General features: G+C 33.5%; 2 protein-coding genes and 1 non-coding gene across 3 annotated transcripts; 2 read left to right on the top strand and 1 right to left on the bottom strand.

The window, feature by feature from the left end:
• Nucleotides 1-1,291: 1,291 nt before the first annotated feature.
• LOC137925872 (uncharacterized) lies at nucleotides 1,292-2,053 on the top strand. The gene has a single exon (XM_068769343.1). The coding sequence runs from the start codon at nucleotides 1,292-1,294 to the stop codon at nucleotides 2,051-2,053; it is 762 nt and encodes a 253-aa protein (XP_068625444.1).
• A 4,334-nt stretch (nucleotides 2,054-6,387) lies between these two features.
• Nucleotides 6,388-6,544, bottom strand: LOC137926090 (U1 spliceosomal RNA). The gene has a single exon (XR_011107691.1). It is a non-coding gene; the product is annotated as a U1 spliceosomal RNA (small nuclear RNA).
• Nucleotides 6,545-10,144: 3,600 nt separating this feature from the next.
• LOC137925985 (facilitated trehalose transporter Tret1-like) lies at nucleotides 10,145-23,532 on the top strand. The gene is made up of 7 exons (XM_068769495.1): nucleotides 10,145-10,331; nucleotides 10,502-10,657; nucleotides 13,384-13,582; nucleotides 14,805-14,995; nucleotides 19,008-19,396; nucleotides 22,281-22,392; nucleotides 23,031-23,532. Exons 1-7 carry the CDS (start codon nucleotides 10,238-10,240, stop codon nucleotides 23,294-23,296), a joined length of 1,407 nt encoding a protein of 468 aa, XP_068625596.1. The 5' UTR covers nucleotides 10,145-10,237; the 3' UTR covers nucleotides 23,297-23,532.
• Nucleotides 23,533-23,793: the final 261 nt, after the last annotated feature.

Consider the following 23,793-nt stretch of genomic DNA (forward strand, 5'->3'; position numbering starts at 1 on the left):
TAAATTACAGTAATGAAAGCAAATTCAAGCTAACACAAAATAAGTGCTGTGTATCATATGTAAGAAAAGGACTAATATTTAGCCACTACCGCACATGTAGTGGCTAAATATTACATGTAGTGGTAGTCGTGCAACAAAGTGCATCGCCCGCCAGCCCGCTGATAAATGCGTATGCGGCAAACAAAGCGAATTACACAACTGCTACCGTCAAATCACTCAACACGTGTTTCACCCCTCCACGGGGCATCTTCAGAGTACATGACAAGTAGGCAGTGCACTTTGTTGCACGACTATCACTGCAAGTGCGAAAGTGGCTAAATATTGGTGGCCTTTTCTTACTTAGGATGGACTTTAGCAAAGTAACGCCTAATTCCATTAAATATTTAAGATCAGCGTATCATAAGGCAAAGAATTTTTATACAGATCACTCAATTTTTATTTTTATTATATAAATCGAGAGTAACTATTAACTGAAGATTAACTTAATCATTACTTAAAAGGGTTGATTAAAATAGTGTTGAAGAAAAAAAGATATTTTCTTGGTCATTCACCATTTTAGCAGTTGGCCGCGCACTGTTAGATATAAGCTTCTCGCATAGATTTCCCACTCCGGTTAGAAGCAGTCTGGATGCAGGCATAGAGGAACTATATTAGGGTATGCAGATAATATACTTAATATGAAAATAATCGTTTCTTACATTCTAATATTATTCGTCGTCATTGTGTAATAAAAAGAAAAAAGAATTCCAACGCCCACTTTCGTATTTACAATGTTGACTTTTTATATATATTGGGTATTAAAATTTGAACATTTAAATAAACACTCGGTAAAAATAATTAGACAAACATGGACGTAAAGGTAAATAAACGTTTCAAACCCCTATTGTGTAGACATAGTCTAAACATCAGAATTTGTAATTTAATTTAATCTTAGATTTTTTAATTTTAATCTCTACAGATTTGTCATGTAATAAACAAAGGAATTAATAACCAAAAGTAATTTGTACAATTTTAACCGTAACAATTATTGTCGATATTAATGTAAGTAGATCTCGATATTAATCAGATTAAAAGGGAAATAAACATCTCTATTCATATTCAGGTTATATAAAGAAATGACTTTGCAGAAAACGCTGCTCGAAAAGAAGAAAAATTGTTCTGTTTTGACAATGTCCAACAGAGCTGTCAATTCCTAAAAAAATCATGCCGACGTAAATAAGAAATATAGATAAAAATAATCACCAGCCAACCATGTTTACTTATTCGATACGTTGCTGAACATTCTACAAAAATGTCCAAGTGCAGTAAGGTGAAAAATCCCTGCAAAATTTGTTTGGGACCCGTCTCTGTCAAAAACGGGTTACAGTGCAAAGGTGCTTGCAAAACATGGATGCACTACGAATGTTTAAACTACACACCAGGTAAGATTAAAGATATAAAGACGGGAATAATCAAAGTGACATGTCCCTGTCCAGACTGTAAGACGATAGAGCCGAAAGAGTATCGCACTGACACACCTTTCAGTTGTACGAATCTGAAGTGCCCGGCGAACCGTCCAGCGAAGTGCGACAATAAGGAGTGTCCTTCGAACAAATCACCGGATAAAATCAACCAAACGTCAGCGAACTTGATATCGAGTTGTCCGTTGCAAAAATGCGGTATCGAGTGCAAAAGGAATAGTTTCCCGCAGTTGCCGAGCGCGCCGCCGTCCGTGGCCAAAGCTTGTCCGCCACGAACGTCTGTCTCCCGAGGCAGCTGCGGCCCCTCCCCGAGCTCCGTGGACGACCCGTCCGGGGATGCTTTAAAGAATCCACGAGCCGACCTATCCTCCCTGGGAACTCTACAGCAAATGTGCAGAACCGTCGGTCAGTTGGCAAATCAAATAAATCATTTGATGAACAAAATGAAACAGGTGGTGAGCGATCCGGATGGGCTTACTTTGAAAAAGGAAAAGAAACCTTGCGCGACGGCCACGCCGACGCCTACGACTCAGAACAAACCGAACTGTCCCAAACCCTGTCACTGCCCCGGTAATCCCAACAGGAAGAAATGATTTCTGTCAATGTACCTTGTAGTGTCAAACTCTGGATGATCGTTTACAATCTGATAACTTTATTAAAACTGTATCCCTTCTTTAAACAAGCAATATTGAATGCACGCTTTTGTTTTTCTTTATCATTATCATCATGTCAGTTATAGGACGTCCACTGTTGGACCATAGGCACCCCGCAAGGATTTCCAATAGGACCTGTTAAAAGTAGTCTGTAGCCTGCAGCTAGCGTCTTGCTGCAACTTTAAAAAGGTCAACCTTAAGGGTGGTAGAACTATGCTACACTTTCCGGTCCGTGATATCGACTTCAGAATCTTAAGAATCGCCAATGGCCAATTGTGCTGCGCGCTATGTGGCCTGCCCATTGCCAACTCATATTAGCAACACGTCAAATGTAAGTTGCTTTATGTTAGTTTATGGATCCTTTCATTCCAGATTTGATCTTTGCCGTTCAGAGCATTACTATTATAGTAAAATACTAAATTCATTATTATTTGGTTATTATACTAATGGCATGACATGAATAGTGTTTTCGCGCCGGGGTTTAGCACTTGAAAAAGCAGCGGGACTCAATAAAATTGCCTCTGGCCTGGGCTTTTGCCGCCAATATTTAAAGATATTAATGGAGACCTTTTAGCTAACTGTTTTCATTCAGTTAAAACTACGAAATGCTTTATCATCAGATCTTTATTTTATAATGAAACAAATACAGAATTATAATGAAATTCGTTTACTTTGTAAAATATTGTAGGCATCTGTAGAAATGTCAGAATTATCCGTGATGATTCATGCAGACATTTTGATAGCTTTATTTGTTTACTGCATAAATTTAATGTGTGAATTGAAAGTACTCTATTATTAAAATAATTTGATACAATTCCTTCACTAAGCGCTTTTTTTATTCAAAGAAAAAAATTATATTCTCTTATTAGCCATGTGTGTATGTATGCCGTTTACTCCAAAAAGTAATGTACCTTAATACTTTGATAAATAATCCTCTGTGGATGAAATCGTTTATTCCTTCTCACCAAGCAAAAGCTGTGCATTTGTAGTAAATTAATATTTTATAATAATAACGCCATCTCTCGTTCTATTTTCGATTTATGTACATTCATTTTTTATTTTATACTTTTCCTGTAAGTGCTAATAAATTACACGTCAATTATTTCGATCTGTATATTTATATATTACTCATGTTTCTTTCATTATTTTTATCATCATCACATATACAATTATAATTAATGCTTACATTGTTTATTAATAACAATTAATATTTTATTTCGGCGATATCAGTTTTACGCTATCTAGCGATTATTAAAGGAAAATTTTATTTCAGGTTTGTACGGTACAACAACAGATAGCGCTTTTTTAAAACTAGTTACACTGCTATTATTTTCTGTTAAGTCATAATCTAAAATTAAACGTAAAATTTATAAAACTGCAAAAAATTGTAGTAAATAAGTCCGCCAAAATCTAAGGGATTTCTTTGATCTGCAAATTCAAATAATCGACGCGGCGACGTTGTTCAAAGTGGTGCGATTTCGCTCAAATTGCGCAGACGGTAATGTTGGGTTGGCAATTAAATGGTAGGTATGTACCTCGTACAGCTATAAAACGCTTTTAGAGCTCTATCAGAACAAATTTACTAAGATTTAAAATAATCTAAAAAAGTAATCGACATTTCGTCATGAAAAACTAAGAAATGATATTTAATATGCCATCCTCGCGAAGTAAACAAAACTTAAAAGTACTTTTTGTAATAAGTAGATATTGCAATTGAACTATAGACGGTTTTTAGTAGAAAATTTTTGCCACCTTGTCTTTGAAACCAACCTCAAATATAGGTACTATATAATATAATTTTTGAGTATAGATGAACATTCCATAGATTAATTATATATAGGAAAACTATCTTAAAATTATATATATGACAAGCTCTGATAAAAACAAACAGATGAGCTAAAATATTTAAAATATTTATACAAAACTTCTCTATTATACTTATAATACAATGAGTCTGTTATTGTCAAATGACAATAGTTCAACATCGTCCTTTTAAACAAGGATAAGGAATTAGTTTTAATAATACGTTTCCACAACTAAATATGTATGATTAATTGTTTTAATAACTAAAGGCTTACAGAATATGGTTTATGTCTCCTTAAAAGAAAACATTATCGAGAATTAGATACATCAAATTATTTTTGCGCTTGGCGTTATATTTGAACGAATGTAAACATACATTTAACTAACACGTGCATTTGCATTTAAATGGAACTCAAACGTGAATATGTACACATAATTGTAATATGTTTTTTTATTTTCTATTTCATAAGCTACATTTCTGTTTAGATTTTAGGGCCTTTTGATACTGATGACCGCTCGTATTTATCTCTAGAACTCTTTCTTGAACTCAGTTATTGTTTCATTATCATAATCATCTTAATCTTATAACGTACTTTGCTAGGCATACGCCTTCCCCATAGATTGCAAGAGAACCAGCTCGAGAAGTACTCTAAATTCAATTCACCTTGTGGGTGGACATGCCATTCTGCGTTTGCCGATCCTAGAATATCGCTCGCTATGTGTCCGCCCACTATTATTTAATTCAATTTGCCAATTAGTTTAGCTTTAGCTATGTCGGTTAAATTCATTTGTCTATGTATCTCTTTACTGCTGTTTCGATCTTGTACAGAAACTCCGAGTATAGCCCATAGCTGATTCTGAATTTGTCAATGAGGTCCAAAGATTGATGAATTCTACGACCTGAATAAGTTATTGTATATTTTAAAATAAAAAAAAGATTTATATACGTATCATGGACTATTAAAAATTAATAGATAATAGTAGTCCGCCTATCGTCACATCGAACGACATCGAAACGTATTAGTGTCTATAATTGTGTCTCAAAGGCATCTGCGAATGGCTTCCCGTGTAATTAGTGTTACGGCTATCTCGCATTGTACTATTAATTCAGTATTCAACAGACTTATTCTGATTGACGTTGTATAAAAACTACATTCATTTAACATATGTACTTCTAAATTTACATTAAATAGTAGTTTATAAATTGGTTATAGGTGTAAGAATCTTAAAGGGGTGAATGTATATTGTACGTATAATGTTCATTTGTTGGCAAAAAGCTTTAAAAATTTTACAGCTATTTCAAATCAACCTGTACAATGTGATCACTCTGAAACTTTATTGGAAAGCAATATGATAACTACATTTGGTAGTAAATAATAATTAAAATATATAAATATCCGAATTTTGTTAACACTTTCAAGTATTATATTCATTATTATTTCTAAAACTAATAATTTTATTTATAGATACCATACATAATTAGTAAATGACCTAAACGTTATGTTCTTTAAAGTTTTTACACCTATAACGAATTAGCCAGTATATATGTTGTCTTATAATCTTGTTTTGTTTGATCGTACATTGTCTAGAATGAGATCCTCTCCGCTATTCGGCATTGTACAACTGTGATTGCCAATCAAACTTAGATTTAAGTATTATTCCACTAAGCAAAGGTCACGTGTCGCATTAATACTATTTGAGGCGTGTGAATTTAGTCTCCAACGCGTCGGCAGTTTTGTATAAAGTTTTGATTAATACTTGAAATTCAGTTAAGTTCAGTTGGCCATGTTTAATTACACCAATGTCAAACACGGGTTTGACTTTGCAACTATTGCATAAACAACTCGATTAAAATGTAATATTTTAATCCGGCAATTATTTTATCTGCAGTTCTTAGATTTATTTTTCTGCTGAATACAGGCCTCTTATGATATCCAATAAGACTGGTTGGAACCGATTTGCGTACAGCGTCTTCTGACGGTATTAAAAACCGTCGCCCACAAGATGTATTGTGGGCTTTCGTCTAACATTGTGTTTGCCAATCCGTCTCCACTCTTAAACTTTAAGGCTCTAACAGCAGCCGCTAGCCATCTGACAGTAGCAGCCTTCTGTTCTGCGCGCTATATGGCCTGCCACTTACACCTGTCAGGCTATTTATATATATATATATATATATATATATGTATATATATATGTATATATATATATATATATATATATATATATATATATATGCGTGTGTATGTGTGTATATAATCAAGAAAAATCTTAATCGTGTCTTCATTTTCTGATGTAATTGACGACGAACTATGTCATGATATCTACTTTTAAGTTTAATGTCTACTTTTACAACAATCAAAATTTTGTTGAATTTTACTAGTTGTCTGCGAGTGATGACCAAAATAACTATTGTTGGTAACATATTCTGGAATGCCTGGTCTTGATCTTGAGTTGTTGTAGGGTAGCGTTATTTGGTGCGTACGTAAGTACCACTAACAAATATTATGCGTCCGAGTGATTTACATTAGGAATAATCTCAAGGGTCAGCTCAACCGCAGTGCAATGGAAGAGATTCGCCCTGGAGAAACCGCCTTCGTGATCACGGTATTCTCTACGCCAGTTACGCCAGTACAGTTACAGTAGTATTATACAGTCTTCTGCGAAAAAGTTATGTCGCAGAAGGAAGCTGCGGAGAGACAGAGAAAGAACATTTAAGCTCCCTATCCGCAGACCTGGACGTTGGAGGGTATTATACCCCGCCTTTATCCAACCAACTTAGTATGGTCTTGGCGACGGAGTCGAGGTGATGAATTAAGGAGTCGAGACATTCGGCCACCGTCGTTGAAACTGCGGTAGTACGCGAAAGCGTTCCCATAGTTTCAACAAAACGCGTAAAAGTAGACTGTGGGGTTTTAGCCGGTGCAGAGGGGTATCCCATGCAGGATTTCTCCACGAGTAAAAAAAAGGTAGCTTTTTTAGCGCATCTTACTGTCCACTATTTCTGTACGTTAGTTCTATATATATTCTATAGAACAGTGCTATTCGGGTTATTTGAAACACAAAAGCTGGTGATACCCTGAAAGATGTTTATAAAGAAATTTGGTAGCAGTTGCTTCTCAATACATTTCTAATAACATATTATTTATGCGCCGTAATATAAAATTTAATATCAATATGGTTATAGACACTTGAAAAATACTTGAAATAAAAATAAGCTCCTAAGGCGCGTATGTTAAATTTTGTCTTCATAAAGCTAAAAATCCTTCATGAATCTGATTATACCCATATATAATAAAGTTCCACAAGATATCTTACATCGTACGTTTTTTAGTTGTAAATATGAAATTTAAAGAAAAAAGATTGATTGTGTAAATGTTATTATAGAATTCAAGAATTTTTAGTTGATCAAAATGTTTGGAATTTGGTTTTTTGAGTCATTTATATAATTAATATTATAATGCATATATAAAAATTTGCGAAATTTTATTTAAAAGTGCAACCGTTGAATTTTTGGCCGGCTTTTCACAATAAATCAGCATTTCGAGCCAGGGGTGGCGTACTAATTGTAATGTTAAAATAATCGACGATTCAATAGCGTATGTAAATGCCTACTTGAACCTATTAAATAAAGATATTTTAAATTTAGAATTTTTATCGATTAAGGTATTATATCATTTTTATCGATTAAGGTATTATATTATATCAAAATATTTTTGAAGGATGCAATTACAGGGTCAATTGCAATTACATCTAATTCTAGTTTTAATGAACTTGGGCTCGCCTGGAGTTCTTCTCATGACATACACCAGTGGTCACCGTGTATGATTCTTTACCTTGAAGCATCATACGATCGCCTTATTTATAACCATCAGTCCCGATTTATGATGCTTTAAGCTAAGAGATAACTACGAATATCGCCTAAAGTGAACTGTGATTTTTGTAAAGAAAGTGAAAAAAATAATTTAGAAAATAAAATCCCTTTTCCCACATAATAAGTGTAGAACTAGAGGTTCACAAAAACAGGGAGCAAAAAAAGAAAAAAAAAAAGTTACTGCGTTGATAAAAGTCGCCGCAACGAACCGCTCATACACCGTGCGATTATAGGAACTTCGTGATGTTGCAGCTGGTAGAGAAGAGTCCTTTTTACTTCACACAATAGTGTTTCATTTTACTAAGAACAGAGAGCCTCTGTATACCTAAAGTTCTTTACACCTGAAAACCTGTGTAGATGATAATAAATTAAATAAATTATTAAATTGACAACAATATCGTCTGAACTCCGGTCACTCCAATTTGGTATGAAATGACTAAACACTTAAATCATCTTACTTTCAGACGTGTAACTGTTTTCATTATTAATTATTTACATTTATGGTAACGATTGAATATAGTGCGCCGATTATAAAATAGATTTCATCTTACATCTTTTAAATTGATCTAAATCGACAAATACGTGGGGTCTTCGTGTTAATATTACACTCTACTTCGTGCGTTATTAGTGTGAAATATATAACGCAGTACTTGACACATCTCGCTGGGATATTCTCGTGGAAGTATTTATATGGAAGAATATGAAATTCAATAACTGAACAATACGCGTGTCTCGTATATATTGAAGTAAATATGGGTCTTTGTAAATGGCTTAAAAAGTGACTGTTTTCCGAACGTTGAAAATAAAAGAATTTATGAAAAATATTTAAATATTTATTTTATTGAAAACTACAAGGTTTAGCAAATAATAATTAAATACGATATAGAAAAGATGTAATTTAGTTGTAAAAGAAGTAAACACAATGGAAATAATGTTTTCGTCTCCGGGTTATTTCAATAGTAATCAAATTTTTATTTTTAAAATTTTAAAATTTTTAATTACATTTATCCACCTGAAGAAACATAGCTCTTGTTGGAATATCCCATAGTTTTATATACCTTCTGTGTAACAACTATTTACATACATATGTTGAAGAGTTTAATCAGATGACTGTTGAAGGTCAGATAAAGTCACGTACTCGGACGCTGAGGACAAAAGAAGATCTTAAAAAATTATAACTGTGACTATTTATGATTCAAAAAAAACGATAATCAAAAGTACTTAACATAGATGATGTGACAGTGGACAGGCCAAATAGTGCACAGATGGCCGCTGGGTCCCTACGGTCTTGGAATGGAGTCCATAGGTCCACAGGGCGTCAGCTCGTAAAGTGGATAAAACACCTTAGCAAGGCTGTCGGAAAAAGGCTTGTTGCAAGCCGCTTTATACGGGTCCTATTAGAGATCATCTGTGGGCGTCCTACTACTGAAATATTAACGATGATGATCATAGTACAACAAGCTTTGACAATAATTTTGACATTGTCATTCGAAAGGTATTTTTAATAAGTGATGATTTATTTAAAATCATAGTTTTGGTTTCTAGAATTGATTAACAGATGTGCGTTCTTGTATCGAACGATGAGAAAAGAATTAGTGTGTTGTTTAGTTTTAAATTTAAACGAAATGGTTTAGTATCTCTTCTGTGTTTCTATAAACAGCGTTGATAAGGCTGGCAGCGTTTATGTTCTACACCTTGAGAGATAGTAGATATTCCAAAACGGGGTGGTCCGCTGGGAGAATTAGAATTGAACGTGATCAGTAGTCAATGTTTTTCATGCTGATGATGCGACTGACTTGTGTCGGTTTTGAAAATGCGTGTCACCTAAATAAGCATGTAAGATTATCACGGAAGTAGATTCACTTTCATAAATCAAGGTCATCATCAAGGTAGTCAAGCGGCTGTGCCGAATAACCTAAAAGACAATTACTAAAATCTGGTTAACACACGTCTGTATCAGTAGATAGGAAAAGAATCTATTATCATTTTTATTTCAACTTTATAGTTCTTCCATTTTGCGACGTAATATTGTAGCAAGGGATTACAGCGATCGAACACAAGCTATATATTTTTATACAAGTGAAAAACTACTTGAAATTTTCTTCTTTTATAAATACGACAAAGGTTTAAAATTTACAGTGAATTATACTGTCTTTAAGATCCGTTGTATTACTTGTAACACATCTTTGTCTTTGCCGCGTTCGCAGTGTCAAGTTCGCATAAATGTTCATTATCTACATCGATTTAATCAACAATTATTCAATTTTAATCATATTTACTTATCTATCCTATAATTGCAATGTATCTATAGGTAAATGAAATGTTACGTACTACAAAATTTTCGACTGTCGCTTAGATCAACTTTGTTTTCCGTAGGTGTGGTACTCGCGAAGTTAAATTTAATAATGCAATAAAATTTCTTGATTAGAAAAATAATAACTATTCACTAAATGGAACGTTCCGAGTACGAATATAATAAAATACAAGAATCACCAGCAAAAATGGATAGCTCTATAAAGTATCAGTTGTTGATAGTAGCTTGCAGTAAGTAAAAAATTATACGCATTACTTATATCTATAACCAACACTGGATATTCATAGCAAACCTCTTTTGTATTTTTAAATATAAACTACATATGCATAAGAAGCAACGTGATTCTATATTTGAAAATTCTTTCTTCGTCTAAATAATATTTTTCCTTTTTCGATTTCAGTAAATATTGGCCAGATTATCGTCGGATACAGTGTTGGATGGTCAGCACCGATTATTCCAAAACTGCAAGACAATTCGACCAGTCCATTGCCTGAACCCATTACTGATCTACAAGCGTCATGGGTCGGCTCATTACTCTACATAGGTGCTATGATTGGTAAGTTTTTCTTTACATACTTATTATTATTTATGTACCTTGATTTTTCCAATAATCCTGTTGCATTTCCCTAATAACGTGTTGCAGACACTTCGAATCTTCTTTCCGGTAAATTTTTTTATTCAGAAAAGTGTCTGAGATGTACTGAACTTATTTTCTGCTAAATTTTTTTATCGAATCAATTCAAAGAAACGATAGATGCAAATTGACAATCAGTGATTTTTCGCAATGGATATTTATATAAGCACTGTGATGACAATTTAAATCTTTCCTTAACATTCTTTTTGACCTAAATATCCCATGAAATCTAATACCAATAGCTTAATACTCAGACATAACAAATAAGGTTACTTAGAAATAAAGTCTGGAGCTATCATAAGATCTTATCGTCTGTAGCCTGGAAATCGAAGTAAGTTACATCACTACACGACTCCAAGATTTATTACTATCCGTGGCTACTTGTATCTTAATAACTTGCGGTGGCGTGCAAGTTAATTTCAGACGAATTCAATTATTGCGGAAGACGAGATCCAGCTCTACCTTAATTTATGTGTGTGTTCCTGTCTCTGTGACATGTTACGAAAATCCGTGGCGTTTTAGTCGGCATGACTTCATCGTAATATTTAGTATTTCCCACCAAGGATTTATCCAAAGTAAAATAGGTTTATTTAGATACAATTTTGTTTTACTACCGTTAATTACACAGAAGATAACTTCAGTACTTCTTCGATGTGATTCGTGAACGTTTCTCCTTATACCAGTTCAGTAAAAGTGTTCATTTGTTGGCTAGATGTAAAATTATATGTATTACTAAACTAACATTGATATGTATATTTATTTTTAATATTACGACTAGTCCTGGGTATAACTTCATTATCTTGAAAAATTTTTATAAGTCTTATCAAGTAATTATAATACAATATCTATTAGAGCACACATTTTAAAATCATAACCCAGTGACTTAAACACTACTGTTTGACGTCAGCTGTAGGCATGATAGTCCTTATTTTATCGGCTTCCGGCAAAAATGATCTTTCTCCAATACCAACGTTATGAGTCTTAGAAGATTCATTGTATAGGTGGTTGTAATTTGTGTGCATTATTACTGACTCGTACTTTAGATGTTTTCGATGATGCTTGACTTGGATATTATCTGCTTTGTGGTTTTAAGTCATCAAATCTCAAATTTCACCATCATCATTTTAGCCGTTGGATGCCCTCTGCTGGACATAGGCTACTGTCTTCCGTTGGATAACTACCAATAAAACAGGTGGAGAGGTGGGAAACAAGATTGTGTCTCTGTCCACCACGTGACAATGCCTTATAAAATTTACGCATTTATTACTCTTTGAAATAGTAGATAATTTTTGGCGTATTATATTGCGAGTTATTTAATTCTATAATATTATAATTAGATTTACTTGAATCATGCGTTATATTCCAAGATATCTAGTAACAGTGAACTCATTCTACATAGATCGGACTAACAACTATAGTTAAGAAGTTTGGATGTACCTCGGAATAATTATAGCATATAGACTTTAAATAATTTATTGTCTAATATCTGATTGCCTCAAGACGGTCCACGGCCAATATGTGTTACAAGTGATGATTAACTTAGATACTTAGTTTCGTATATCGAGGTTCTAACATCACGTCATCACAAGCAAGCGTAGCGTAAAATGTGTAGCCCCAAGGTTGACACAACCTTCTTAATGTCATCGAAAGATGCTGTATCCAGGCCGATTCCTATCAGTCTTATCGGAAGGCCATGGAGGAGGCTAAGGGTTAGCAGTATACGTTCAACATCTCATCAGTAACCATGGGTCCGGAAATCGAAATCTGCTAAAAATCGTTTTATTCGAACGATTTTCATTTTATGAATTATTGCACAAATGCATTGTTTTTATCACTGCAATGTTCCGTTGGACTCGATAATTCACAGTTGCATGATATCATTATTATTATCATAATTAATTATTACTTTAAATATGAAATAATGACAATCGCAGTGATTGTAACGATTTAAAATAATAATAAAAAGGTAGGATAGCCATCACTTGTAAAATTTGGTATCAAGTTTCATTTACTATCAACTGCATACCTATGATAAAAAAATCACAAATTATGCACATGATTATAATATATATGTTTATTTAAGAGAATTCTTTATTTAACGAGTATGAGGCCGGGGAAGCATAAAGTGATCAAAATTGTTTCATGAAATTATTAAGAATACATTGTCCCATTAATCAACGTCAAGCGAAAATCGAGCAATATGCCAATGTAGGTAGCCCCTGAAAATACTATTTGAAAATCTACGACACTTATTTTTAAAACATTTACAATTTTAAAAAGGAAATAAATGTTATGCACCCTACTATGTTCTCTTTATTATTATGACGGCAAGTCAAGTTATTAAAAGATACAAAGAAAGTAAATATCTGTTTTTACTAAATTTAACGAGTGTCTCTGTTTATGGGAATGCATTTACGGACAGTCTTGTATATAATTTATAAGCGTAGAATAGATGGGGGGCGACGAGACCACGGTTCAGGAAGCTCAGGGTTGGACGTCCACCCACAAGCTGAACAAATGACCTTGCTAATCAGGCTGGAAGACGGTGAATGCAGGGGGTCTATACCCAGCGGTTGAAAGCCTACAGCAGGTTTGATGACGATGACGAAATTACATTTGAAATGCAATAATTAAGTTATATCTTTCAGGTCCGTACGTCACTGGTATATTATCCAACCTGATCGGAAGGAAACCGTGCCTGATGATAGGCGGTTGCCTGAACATTCTCTCTTATGTTCTTGTAATTACAACGAAAAACGTTGCAACGGTAATGGTGTTAAGGGTCATGAGCGGTCTGGGGATGGGAATCACTACGGTCTGTAACTTGGTGTACGTTGGTGAAATTGCGTAAGTAATTATTTGATATTAAATCTAATTTCATAGTAACTAGAATCAGATTGAGTTTCCTTGTAATAATATCTTTCATCTTAAAGTTAGTTTTTTGATCGATGTAATGAAAAAAACAAATGTTACAAGAAAATGTTTTTAATCGAATGTAAAGCTTGCTTGAAAGAAATCAATAGATTGGTAAGTAGTAGTGGCAGTGGGGGGGCCCCTCGCCAGGTGGACTGATGACATACTTAGGGTCGCGGAAGTACCTTGATGCTGAGAGCGATTGACCAGTCATTGTGGCGACTTTTGGGAGGCCTGTGCCTTACAGTGGACGTCTATCGCCTGAAAAAAAAATAAGGCCATTTGCTGAACGGATGAACGCTGGGGTATTGAAGGTCTGGAATGGAAAACACGGAAGCGTAGAAGCCTTCCCAGAGTATGGGAAAATGACTTTATTAAGATGCAGGCGTCTTAGAACCGTTCCTAAATCTGAAAATCTGACATTTAGGTCTATGTCCAATGGAGATATGATGATGATAATGAAAAATTAAAATAAATAATTAGATTGGAAAGAGAAGCATATTTATGTACACATAACCAATTCCAATCATTGTCCAATTAATTAAGCTACTTTAAAAACATTACTATAGATACATTAATATGCATACTTTACATATCAACATTTATGTAAGTGATGCCACTTGCAGCTGAATAAGTAAGTCAAATACCACTTTAGATAATGTACAATGTAATTTGTGTTACAAACGTACTCATATTTATCGTGATCATGATATTGTTTCTTATCAGCAAGATAAGTTTCGGTGACTTTTCAATATTGTGTCAGTTTGGCACGATGTTTTGCGCCTGCGGAAAAATAAGGTCAATCGGAGGTCAATACCTTACTTTAATTAATGAACAATAAGGCTTCTGCAATAATATTGATAATGAACTACTGAAGATAGGCTACAAATTAACCCGGTAATGGCATTTACAGTGACCACATGCGTACAGGAAGATCAATGAGATCCTAATTTGAAATAAACTACAATCAAAATAAATTCTGCTATAAGAACTTCCTTTTAGAAGTAATCTCGAAACGCACTCTGATCTGAAAAAACCCCGCAACTCAGACGGGTTTTTTCTTTGATGATCACTTTTACGATGTCCTTAATAAAGTCGTAGAGCAATTCATTTCCAAGTTGTATTATCATATTTTAAGTTTACTGTTTAATTTCAGATCGACTCATATAAGAGGAATATTACTCACCTCCACCGGAATAGTTGGTATAACGGGTACTTTGATAGTATATGCTGTTGTACCGTATGTGTCGTACGTAGAAACTGGATACATAGCTTTGGCTGTTAGTATTGCACACGTCGTTGGATTGTTCTTCGTACCAGAGTCACCAGTGTATTATGCTATGAAAGGTAAGATTCTAATCCCACTCATTTCAAAGTTCTTTTCTATGAAATTTACTTTATATCGATTAGGTTAATCTACAATATTTTTGGATTCACGAGATATATAGGTTGATATAATATTTTATCTTCGGAATAAGTTGTACTTTTTCAGCAACCGTCACCACCATATTTATTGCCATCATTTCAGCTGTAAGATGTCAATTGATTGACATCTTCTGTACAAAAAACAAAGGAAGGTTATCAATTTTGTCCAACGGATGGGTAAATTGAAGTCTCAGCGGGCAGGCTACATAGCGTGCAGATGGCTGCTGGGTCTTTCTTATTTTCAGCTGATGGCCGCCCAAAGTATGGCATAGGTCTCCCCTAAAGATCGCTATTGTGACTGGTCCAGCACTGCCCGCATACAGCGATTTCACTGTGCCGTCAGTCGCCACTCAAAAACCTTGGCCATTTATGGTACGAGCGATATTCCCTGCTCACTGCTACTTCAGACGAGTAATTCTTATTCTATGGATCTTCTTATTTCTGATTCGATCTCGCAGCGAAACTTCGAGCATAGTCCTCTCCATTGAACTTTAGTTCTGAAATGGAGTCTTTAGTAAGATTGTCCGAAAAGGCTGGTTGCGAACGCATTTCTACTAGAAGTGGACCTATTCTGGCTGTAATGACAATGAATTGAATAAGTGCTGTTTTTTCCACTGATGTTTACAGCTTCATTTAGCTCGATGTAGCATAATACAGGAGGCGTTTCTAGACTGATTTAGAGTATTTAAACTCGAGGGTCCTAACCTAAAATTTTTAGAGGATGCACTATGGATTGCCTGAATAGAAGGCCCCTAAAGAGTTTTAGTACTCGGATTTAATTGTCTAATATGAATCTAGCATCCCGTGTCCTCGGTTTCCAAGGAGGCAATGCCATGTCTTAATCGTTTGCTGTTATTGCTATATTTAAGGAACCTTTAACATGGCTTCTTATGCAAAATTCCGAATAGAACTGCGGTAAGGTACATTAGAAAATAGCGCTTTGAACTAGAGACGATACATAAAGATTGGCTTCAAGCTGTTCTCTTTATATAGTCGTTTCATTTACTGGAGTATCTTTCAAATCTAGATTTTTTAAATTCTTATAACTGTTAAAAAAGTACGAATTATAAAAGTTTATTTTAAAAGTATTGAAAGTAGCGTATTTCTATCTAATTATGGATACTATTTATTACTAGCTGATCCCGTAAACGTTGTTTTGCAAAAAAAATTAAAAGGTTGATTGTAGAGGGGTGAAAATTTAGGGTTGTATGTATTTTTAATGCAACATTATAAAAATACAAAAACAAAAAATTTCGTCAAAAAAAATAAAAAATTATGGGTGAACAACTCTTATCACTTAGGGGGGTATGGAAAATAAATAGTAGCCGATTCTCAGACCTACTGAATACGCATATAAAATTTGGTAAAAATCGGTCAAGCCGTTTCGGAGGAGTACGGTAACTGACATAGTGACATGGAAATTTTATATATTAGATAAGAATATATCAATAATTCAACGATAATCAATTCTGTTCATATTTTCAGCACACGTTTATAAACCGCTATGTATAGATTTTCTTAAACACCTTCAATCGTAATAACCGATGGTATTCCAGTATTGTGATTACAATAAAGTATATGATACGTAAAGACAGCAACTTAAATATGTTGATTTCAAACTTTACTCGCGTGATATTTTTATAGTCTGTTTTTCACTTTATGTATTTGAGATGCAAGGAGCAAACAGTAATATATATACGAAATATAATTGTACACATTTTTTTCAAACATGATACCAGATATACAAATTCCGTATGAACTCAGAATTTTTCGTGGCTTCAGCTGGTAGACGCCCACAGGAAGGCATAAGCCTCCGCCAAAGATATCTATGAGAAAATATACAATAATCGTCACGCTTGGCAGGCGTGTTGGCGATCACATAATGATAGCTAGAGAATGCTGCTGCCCATCCTACGGAAGCAGTGAGCAGTAACATTCCCGGTTGCATCCTGGGAATCGAACTCACAACTTGCGATCGCATGTCTCAATCCTTTACCACTGCTCGGAACCCTTAATTAAATAATACTTAACACAAGGAAATACATCCCATCTAATATTAAGCTCCTACACATTTTTTTATATTTAAAATCTGTAACTGATAATTCTTTTTTTGGAAAATAAATCAGTAATGGGAAATACTTATTGTAGCATTTGTTGGTCGGTACATTAAATACATCAGCATGTGAAGTTCTCGTAACTTCCTAAACATTTCTGCATGTGTTAAAACAAAGCGTTTAAACAGAGCTCTGTCAACTCCGTAAGAAGTAGAACAATACAAACATGAGAGATAAATATATGGTAGTTTTCGTTAGTGTTGAAAATTTTAATAGGTACACAGTTGTAATGAAATAGTAAATACGCAAAAAATAATGTACTAATTAACGATTTACCGTTTAGTTGTTGTTACCTACGACTATATCACGAAATATTTGCTTTGCTGTTTCCTTATGGAAGTAATAAATCTATTTTAACGGTGTGAATGTTTGGTCAGGTATAATACTACAGAGTTACAATGTTTAAAGGAACGATGGGTAATATTATATTCTCTGCTAACATTTTAATTGAATCAAATTAAAAAAAAAACATAATCGATATCGGTTAAGACATTACCGGCGTTGCGTGTCATCGGCTGTAAAAGTTGAGAAAATAAAAAAAATAATTCGCGGATAAAGGAAAAGAATCTTTTTATAAAATAACAATTTAATTTTTTCCTCGTTCCTTGCACAGGCGTCATCTGAAATAAGCAGTCTCAGATATAATTGATAACGCTGAACTTGAAACGTAATTATCTTTTAATTCGATTGCATTATTTGCTCGAACAATTCCAATACGAGATAATGTTACGTAAATAAATTTTAATCTATAAACCAAATTTATGTTAATAGGTATTATAATATAATCATCGTTCTCAATTTATCAATATATTTGATAAATAATTCATGAAACTACCAATTAGTATGTTATTGAACGAGTAAAATTATCATATTTTTCAATACGTCGACGAAAGAAAAAAATTACAAGAAATTTACAAGCAGTAGTACATTTTTAGACAAAAAATATAAGGAATGACACGCCCATAATAACATGTAATAAGTAAAAGACTCTTGTGTAATATCATTTATGAGTTTATCCCCATGATATAAATCATCCTACCGCAGATATTTTACTAACTACGGTCCCTAAAGGGACCTAAAGAAAAATAAAAGGGTTCGAAAGAACAAACATTATATTTCTTAAGTGCTAGTAACTTTTGAGGCCCCACATTATCATTTCAGCCGAAAGACATCCACTGCACGCCTTCCCTAGAGAGCTTTTCCCATAAGACGGTTTGGTGGCAGCCTGTTTAACGTCGCCTGTAGCACATTGTAGGTGGACATCCGGCGCTCAGTTTCTAGTCCACGATTTCCACTCCAGAATCTTAAAGCCCTAGCCTTCTATTCTGCCCACTTTCACGGATACTTTCACTTATCTATGAATCTCCTCATTCATGATTTGATCTCATGGAGAAATCCTGAGAATACCCCCTTCTTGGCTCCTCAACCGACCCTGGGCTTAATTATGAGGTCCAGAGTGATAGTCTATGATTCAGCTTCTTTGCGATTGGATTAGCCGTCCACGACATTATTAGTATATTTCTGTGTATCTTAAAGAAGAACTGAACACAGCACCGTGTCTAATGTATCCTGGGAGATTCAGAGAGAAAGAATGAGAGGCCTACATTGAAAATTTGACATGTTAAAAAATATTCAAATTGTTTACAAATCCTTTATTCGAATTCCAGCATATCATGCTTTAATGTTAAAACATTTAAAAATATTCTTCAGTAATAAAACGGAGATAATACTTTAAGCGGATTATGTTTAATTTAAAAATGATAATAATTTATTGTTCGCTTTTGTAAGCGTTTAAATTAACGCATATCTTTGATTTTCAGGCCATGAAATAAAAGCTGCAAAGACTTTAAATCTTCTCGGGCGCTCTGCTGACTTGAGCAAAATTCTAGAGACTTTCGCACAGAAGAAAGGAGTCGCTTCCAGTAAAATCAAAGACTGGATCGAGATATTTACAATAAAATCAAACAGAATGTCTCTGTTTATTACATTTACGTTAGGTTCTCTACAACAAACCAGCGGTGTGGCTGTCGTGTTGTTCTTTGCGACGACTATCTTCCAGTTAGCGGGTTCGACAATAAGACCTGATTTAGCTACTATTATTATTGGTGTAACAAGATTAGTCTCAAGCATCATCGCTCCGACATTTGTGGAAAGATCTGGAAGAAAGATACTCCTGCTTATATCCATGGCTGCTTGTGCTTTAAGTTTGGTAAATATATTCAACTATTGGAATTTTATTTTCATATTCAGCATATTTTTAACAATCTATCCCCGAGCATATGACGTTCACATTCTACGGCTAAAATGATTATGGTGATGATGATAATGACTGTTTACGTTCATTAAAAAGCTACATATATTTGTTATTAAGGTTTCGTAACTTTTAAGACAGTATATTATGAGTATATTTTTTTTAGGTATTTCTATCCTTTATTGGATTTTAAATCTATTAGGTACCATTTTTTTCTTTATTGTTAGATCGATTTCTAATAGAATAATTACTCTAAATACACAAGAGTAATAGTTTAATAAAATATTTAACCAAATAAAACTGCAAATAATACTTTTTTATGTTTGAAGTTAAACGGGAACATTTGCTAACAACTAAAAGTCTACATATGTAGTCGAGTCATAGTATTAAGTAAACAATCGATAATCATGGCAAAGTTAGCGAAAAACGAGCAGCTTAATAGTGTTTTCTTTTTACAAACAGTACACCTTCCCAACAAGGTTAGGCCTTAATAAAGACATTGGTATTAAATAAATTAACTTTGTTTCAATATTGTCGACACTCAATTTGAGAATTAATAGTGCCATAATTTTTTTAAATAAAGTCAAAGTTAAAGTCAAAACAGCTTTATTACGTGAGATCATTACAAACATTTGAAATTAAGTTTATGTTACTTCGTAAAGTGCGACATGCAGGAAAGAACTAATATTTTTGATTATTCTATTAACTTTTTTTTTTCAAAATTAGATCAATTCATATCTTTATCGTGAATGTACTCTGAAGTAGTAATAGTAGTGTTTAGTGTCTGAATTAGTAATATACTTTTTAGGAAGTTGTTAAAATATATCAATTTGACTCTTATCACGAACAAAACCTTCAAACATGGGTGGCACAAAGTTGATTGAAATAGGATCTATTCATTGGAACGTTTGTGTCACATCTTTTATACACTTTAATAAGGTAAATAAAAATGAAAAAAAATGAAAAAAAAATTTTTCAGTTACAATCACTTAAAGGTATGTAACAGTGTTGATTACCAAGCCAGGTGTAAAAGTCGTACTTTTATAAAAAGATAAGAGATTGCAAAACAACATTGGTATTAGAGACAATTAGCTACTAAAAATGTTTAAATTAAATTTTATGAATCTCGCCATCAAACTGAATATGCGCCAGTCCGATGGTTTGTGAAAACCAAAATATTCGTATGAAATAAACCAAAGGTTATTGTAGAAAAAAGAACTACATCTTGTAATGCACCATAACGATGATTTCAACGATTTAAAAAATTGATTTACAAAAATAAATATTTACGGCACTTCGTCAATACGGTTCACAATATACATTGTGAACCGTATTAACAATATACGAACGGTACTCTATAAAACAGTTAAAATTCGGTAATGCACGCGGTGCGCGGGGCCATTTCGGACTCGGGATAGGATCTTGGGGCTGCCTTTCTCTTCTAACGACACCCACATCTCTTTTTAAACAGTAGAGTGCCATATCTACGAAGTTGAAAAAATAATTGAATTTGTTCTCAGTTGTCATATAAAACTTGCCACTGCACGAGTGTTGTCTTTTCGTATAGATTTTTACAACAAACAAATACACTTAAAAGACGAATATTTTTATTTGATGCGTTTTAATACATAAAATGAGTGGAACAAATATACATTTTATGATAATAATATCTTATATATGTGCATACATAGTTTGATCAGGTAAGAACAAAAGAATTTCAAAATAAGAGAAAATTATGTTATACAGAACCCTTTATCAAATATATAGCGGACAAAATAGCTGTGGCTTTATCGCAAAAGAAATATTGGAATGCATTGATCATGTATTTATAGATATAATATCTTCACGCGAACGAATTTTTAATCTTATCTTAAGTTCAATAAATGTTATATGTGGCTTTGATTTTGGATTCCTTATCAAATCAGTTCCAATCGGATTGTTGGAGTTAGAGTCTTTATCTTTATCTTTTATTTCCTGTTCTATATGATATGCGTCATATGTTAACAACTGTTTTATATTCCTTCAAATTTATTTTTTCCTCGCTATATCTATCTATCATCTTGTTTTCTGAATCAATAGCGGATTATATCTGACCTTTCATTAAAACATGTAAATTTATTATTGTCACAGTTTTTTTTAAACACATTTCAAAGTGTTAATATGTACCTTAGTAAGCTTTTATCAATCTCTTTGCAAGAAAAGGACCAATATTTAACCTTTAATTTGATAATTTGATATGACTTCTTATGAATATAGTTTTGCCTTCTCTGAGGAACACGGGGCTCTTGAAGATCACTCCTATATGATATGTTTTTTAATTGAAAAGAAATATAATATAGCAACTGATGGCGACGAGGTACGGCCAATTGGCGTCTCTCAGAAATGGAATGCCATAAACGATTGTGATGATAGCTGTCTTGGGACTTTGACGTTGTGCCCTATTACTCCATAGATTATCCTTATTAAGATTTTGGCGTTGTCTAAATCTGGTAAAATAAGCTCCGAGACGAAACTACCTGAAAAGTCTTCGAGATTAAAAAGACTAGTATAAAGTATATTAAAAGCATAGCATAACCATATAATTTTTATATGAAAGTATTGTGGTTAATCTCGTGTCGAGTCCACTTCAAAAATACTCCCCTTAGCAATAAAATTACCCACTTGTGGAGGTTGGGAAACACTGCTTTATAGTAATAAAGAAGTCAGAATTCGATGTTATTATAAATTCCAAATTATTTTCTTTTAAAAATTTCCTTTTTTTTTTTTAAATAGAAAGTTTATGTTTCTTACATTATAAATCTGTACACTTATAATATTTTAATTAATAACATTTCTCTTTCAGGCTATACTCGGCCTGTATTTCTATCTGGACAGAATACAGAGTGCGGCTGTTGAGTCAATAGGTTGGCTGCCACTCGTTGCATTGATTGTATATTTCTTCTCATACGAAGCGGGTGAGTTTTATATTTTTAATTCTATAAATTTCGTTTCAGCTAGCTTTATGTATATGATACCTCTGTATTAAAATACGTCGATATTTTTGTTGACTTTCTATTATAAATTTATTGTGTAGAAAAAGAAAGTCCTATAAAGAGGTTAAAATTGGAACGCGGATAAGTAATGGAGGGTTGATATAATAATTAGTTTTTAACAATTTAACTTATTTGTTTACATTTTAAGGAAAAGTATTAGTGTCTTCGTTGAGAAGGAAAAGGTTTTATATGGTTTTGATTGGTTTTTTGATCAACAACAAAACTGTTATAATCCATGCTGCGAAGTGTTCTTCTATTATAGGAAACCACAGCGTGCAATTTTAAATACATTGACTTAGCTAATATTGAGCATCTGTATTTATTATTTGAAATTAAATTTTTTTACAATTTTTGAGGAGAGTGTATAAAAAAAAAACGTTTTCAAAATTCTGAACTGATTTTCACAATCACATTTATAATATCTTTTTAAGAATTCATATAATTTTCTTAAAGTTATTTATTTTTTAATAAAAATATTTCAACAGCGGTATCATATTGACATTCGTATAGCAGAAAGTGTGTCGGGATATGGCGACTAATGGTTGTTTCTCTTATTTAAGGTTTCGGAACAATACCAAACGCAATCGTCGGTGAAATGTTCCGTGCAAACGTACGATCCAATGGCTCTGCGCTAGCTATCACATTGACCTGGCTGGTTGGTTTTGGCCTCACTGCAAGCTTCACCACAATGATCGAGGTTCTCGGGGGTGACGTCACATTCTGGATATTCGGGTCAACCTGCGTCGTTGCATTCTTTTTCACGTACTTCCTCGTGCCGGAAACGAAAGGAAAGACTCTAAATGAAATCCAAGAAATGATGAGTTAGTTAAAGTATATTTAGTTAAGTCGACAAGTGATTGGTTGTTATTAACTCATAAGTGTTCGTTGTACCTGCGTTTCCGTTTTTGTTAATAGCTAGGGAATTTTTGTGTGCCGGTTTTCTTTTTCAATTATATTTTAAATATTTTTATAAATAGTACCTCAGAATGAATAGCAGATTTGTGCTATTATAACCATGTGTAAATGTTTGCGATTGATAAATATTTTGGAAAAAAATTGTTTTTTATTTTCATCTATATTCATACGGCGTAGAGGCAGAGAGACGTCAAGTGTTCTCGGATATCTCGTGTGCGTCGTGTCAATCACGACTTCAACTCACCGCTTGTATACATCAGGTATTGACTACCACTTCCGAGCAAATTGTATTATATTTCTTTTGTTAACCAGATATTTTTTAAAAAAAAAATTAACATTGTATATCTTTTACAAGTAATCTTATGTGTTAATTTTATTTATATTTAGTTACGCGATAATGAGTTTAGT

Source organism: Battus philenor, unplaced genomic scaffold (assembly GCF_028537555.1).
Source record: "Battus philenor isolate CCGP_79_NKW_IND1 unplaced genomic scaffold, ilBatPhil1.0.hap1 SCAF_28, whole genome shotgun sequence".
Classification (NCBI taxonomy): domain Eukaryota; kingdom Metazoa; phylum Arthropoda; class Insecta; order Lepidoptera; family Papilionidae; genus Battus; species Battus philenor.

Bases quoted from the DNA above. Each gene is read 5' to 3' on its own strand.
- LOC137925872 (XM_068769343.1), top strand. From the start codon at position 1,292: ATGTCCAAGTGCAGTAAGGTGAAAAATCCCTGCAAAATTTGTTTGGGA.
- LOC137925985 (XM_068769495.1), top strand. From the start codon at position 10,238: ATGGAACGTTCCGAGTACGAATATAATAAAATACAAGAATCACCAGCA. The intron at 10,332-10,501 runs GTAAGTAAAAAA...TTTCGATTTCAG, and splicing joins GTTGTTGATAGTAGCTTGCA to TAAATATTGGCCAGATTATC. The intron at 22,393-23,030 runs GTGAGTTTTATA...CTCTTATTTAAG, and splicing joins TTTCTTCTCATACGAAGCGG to GTTTCGGAACAATACCAAAC.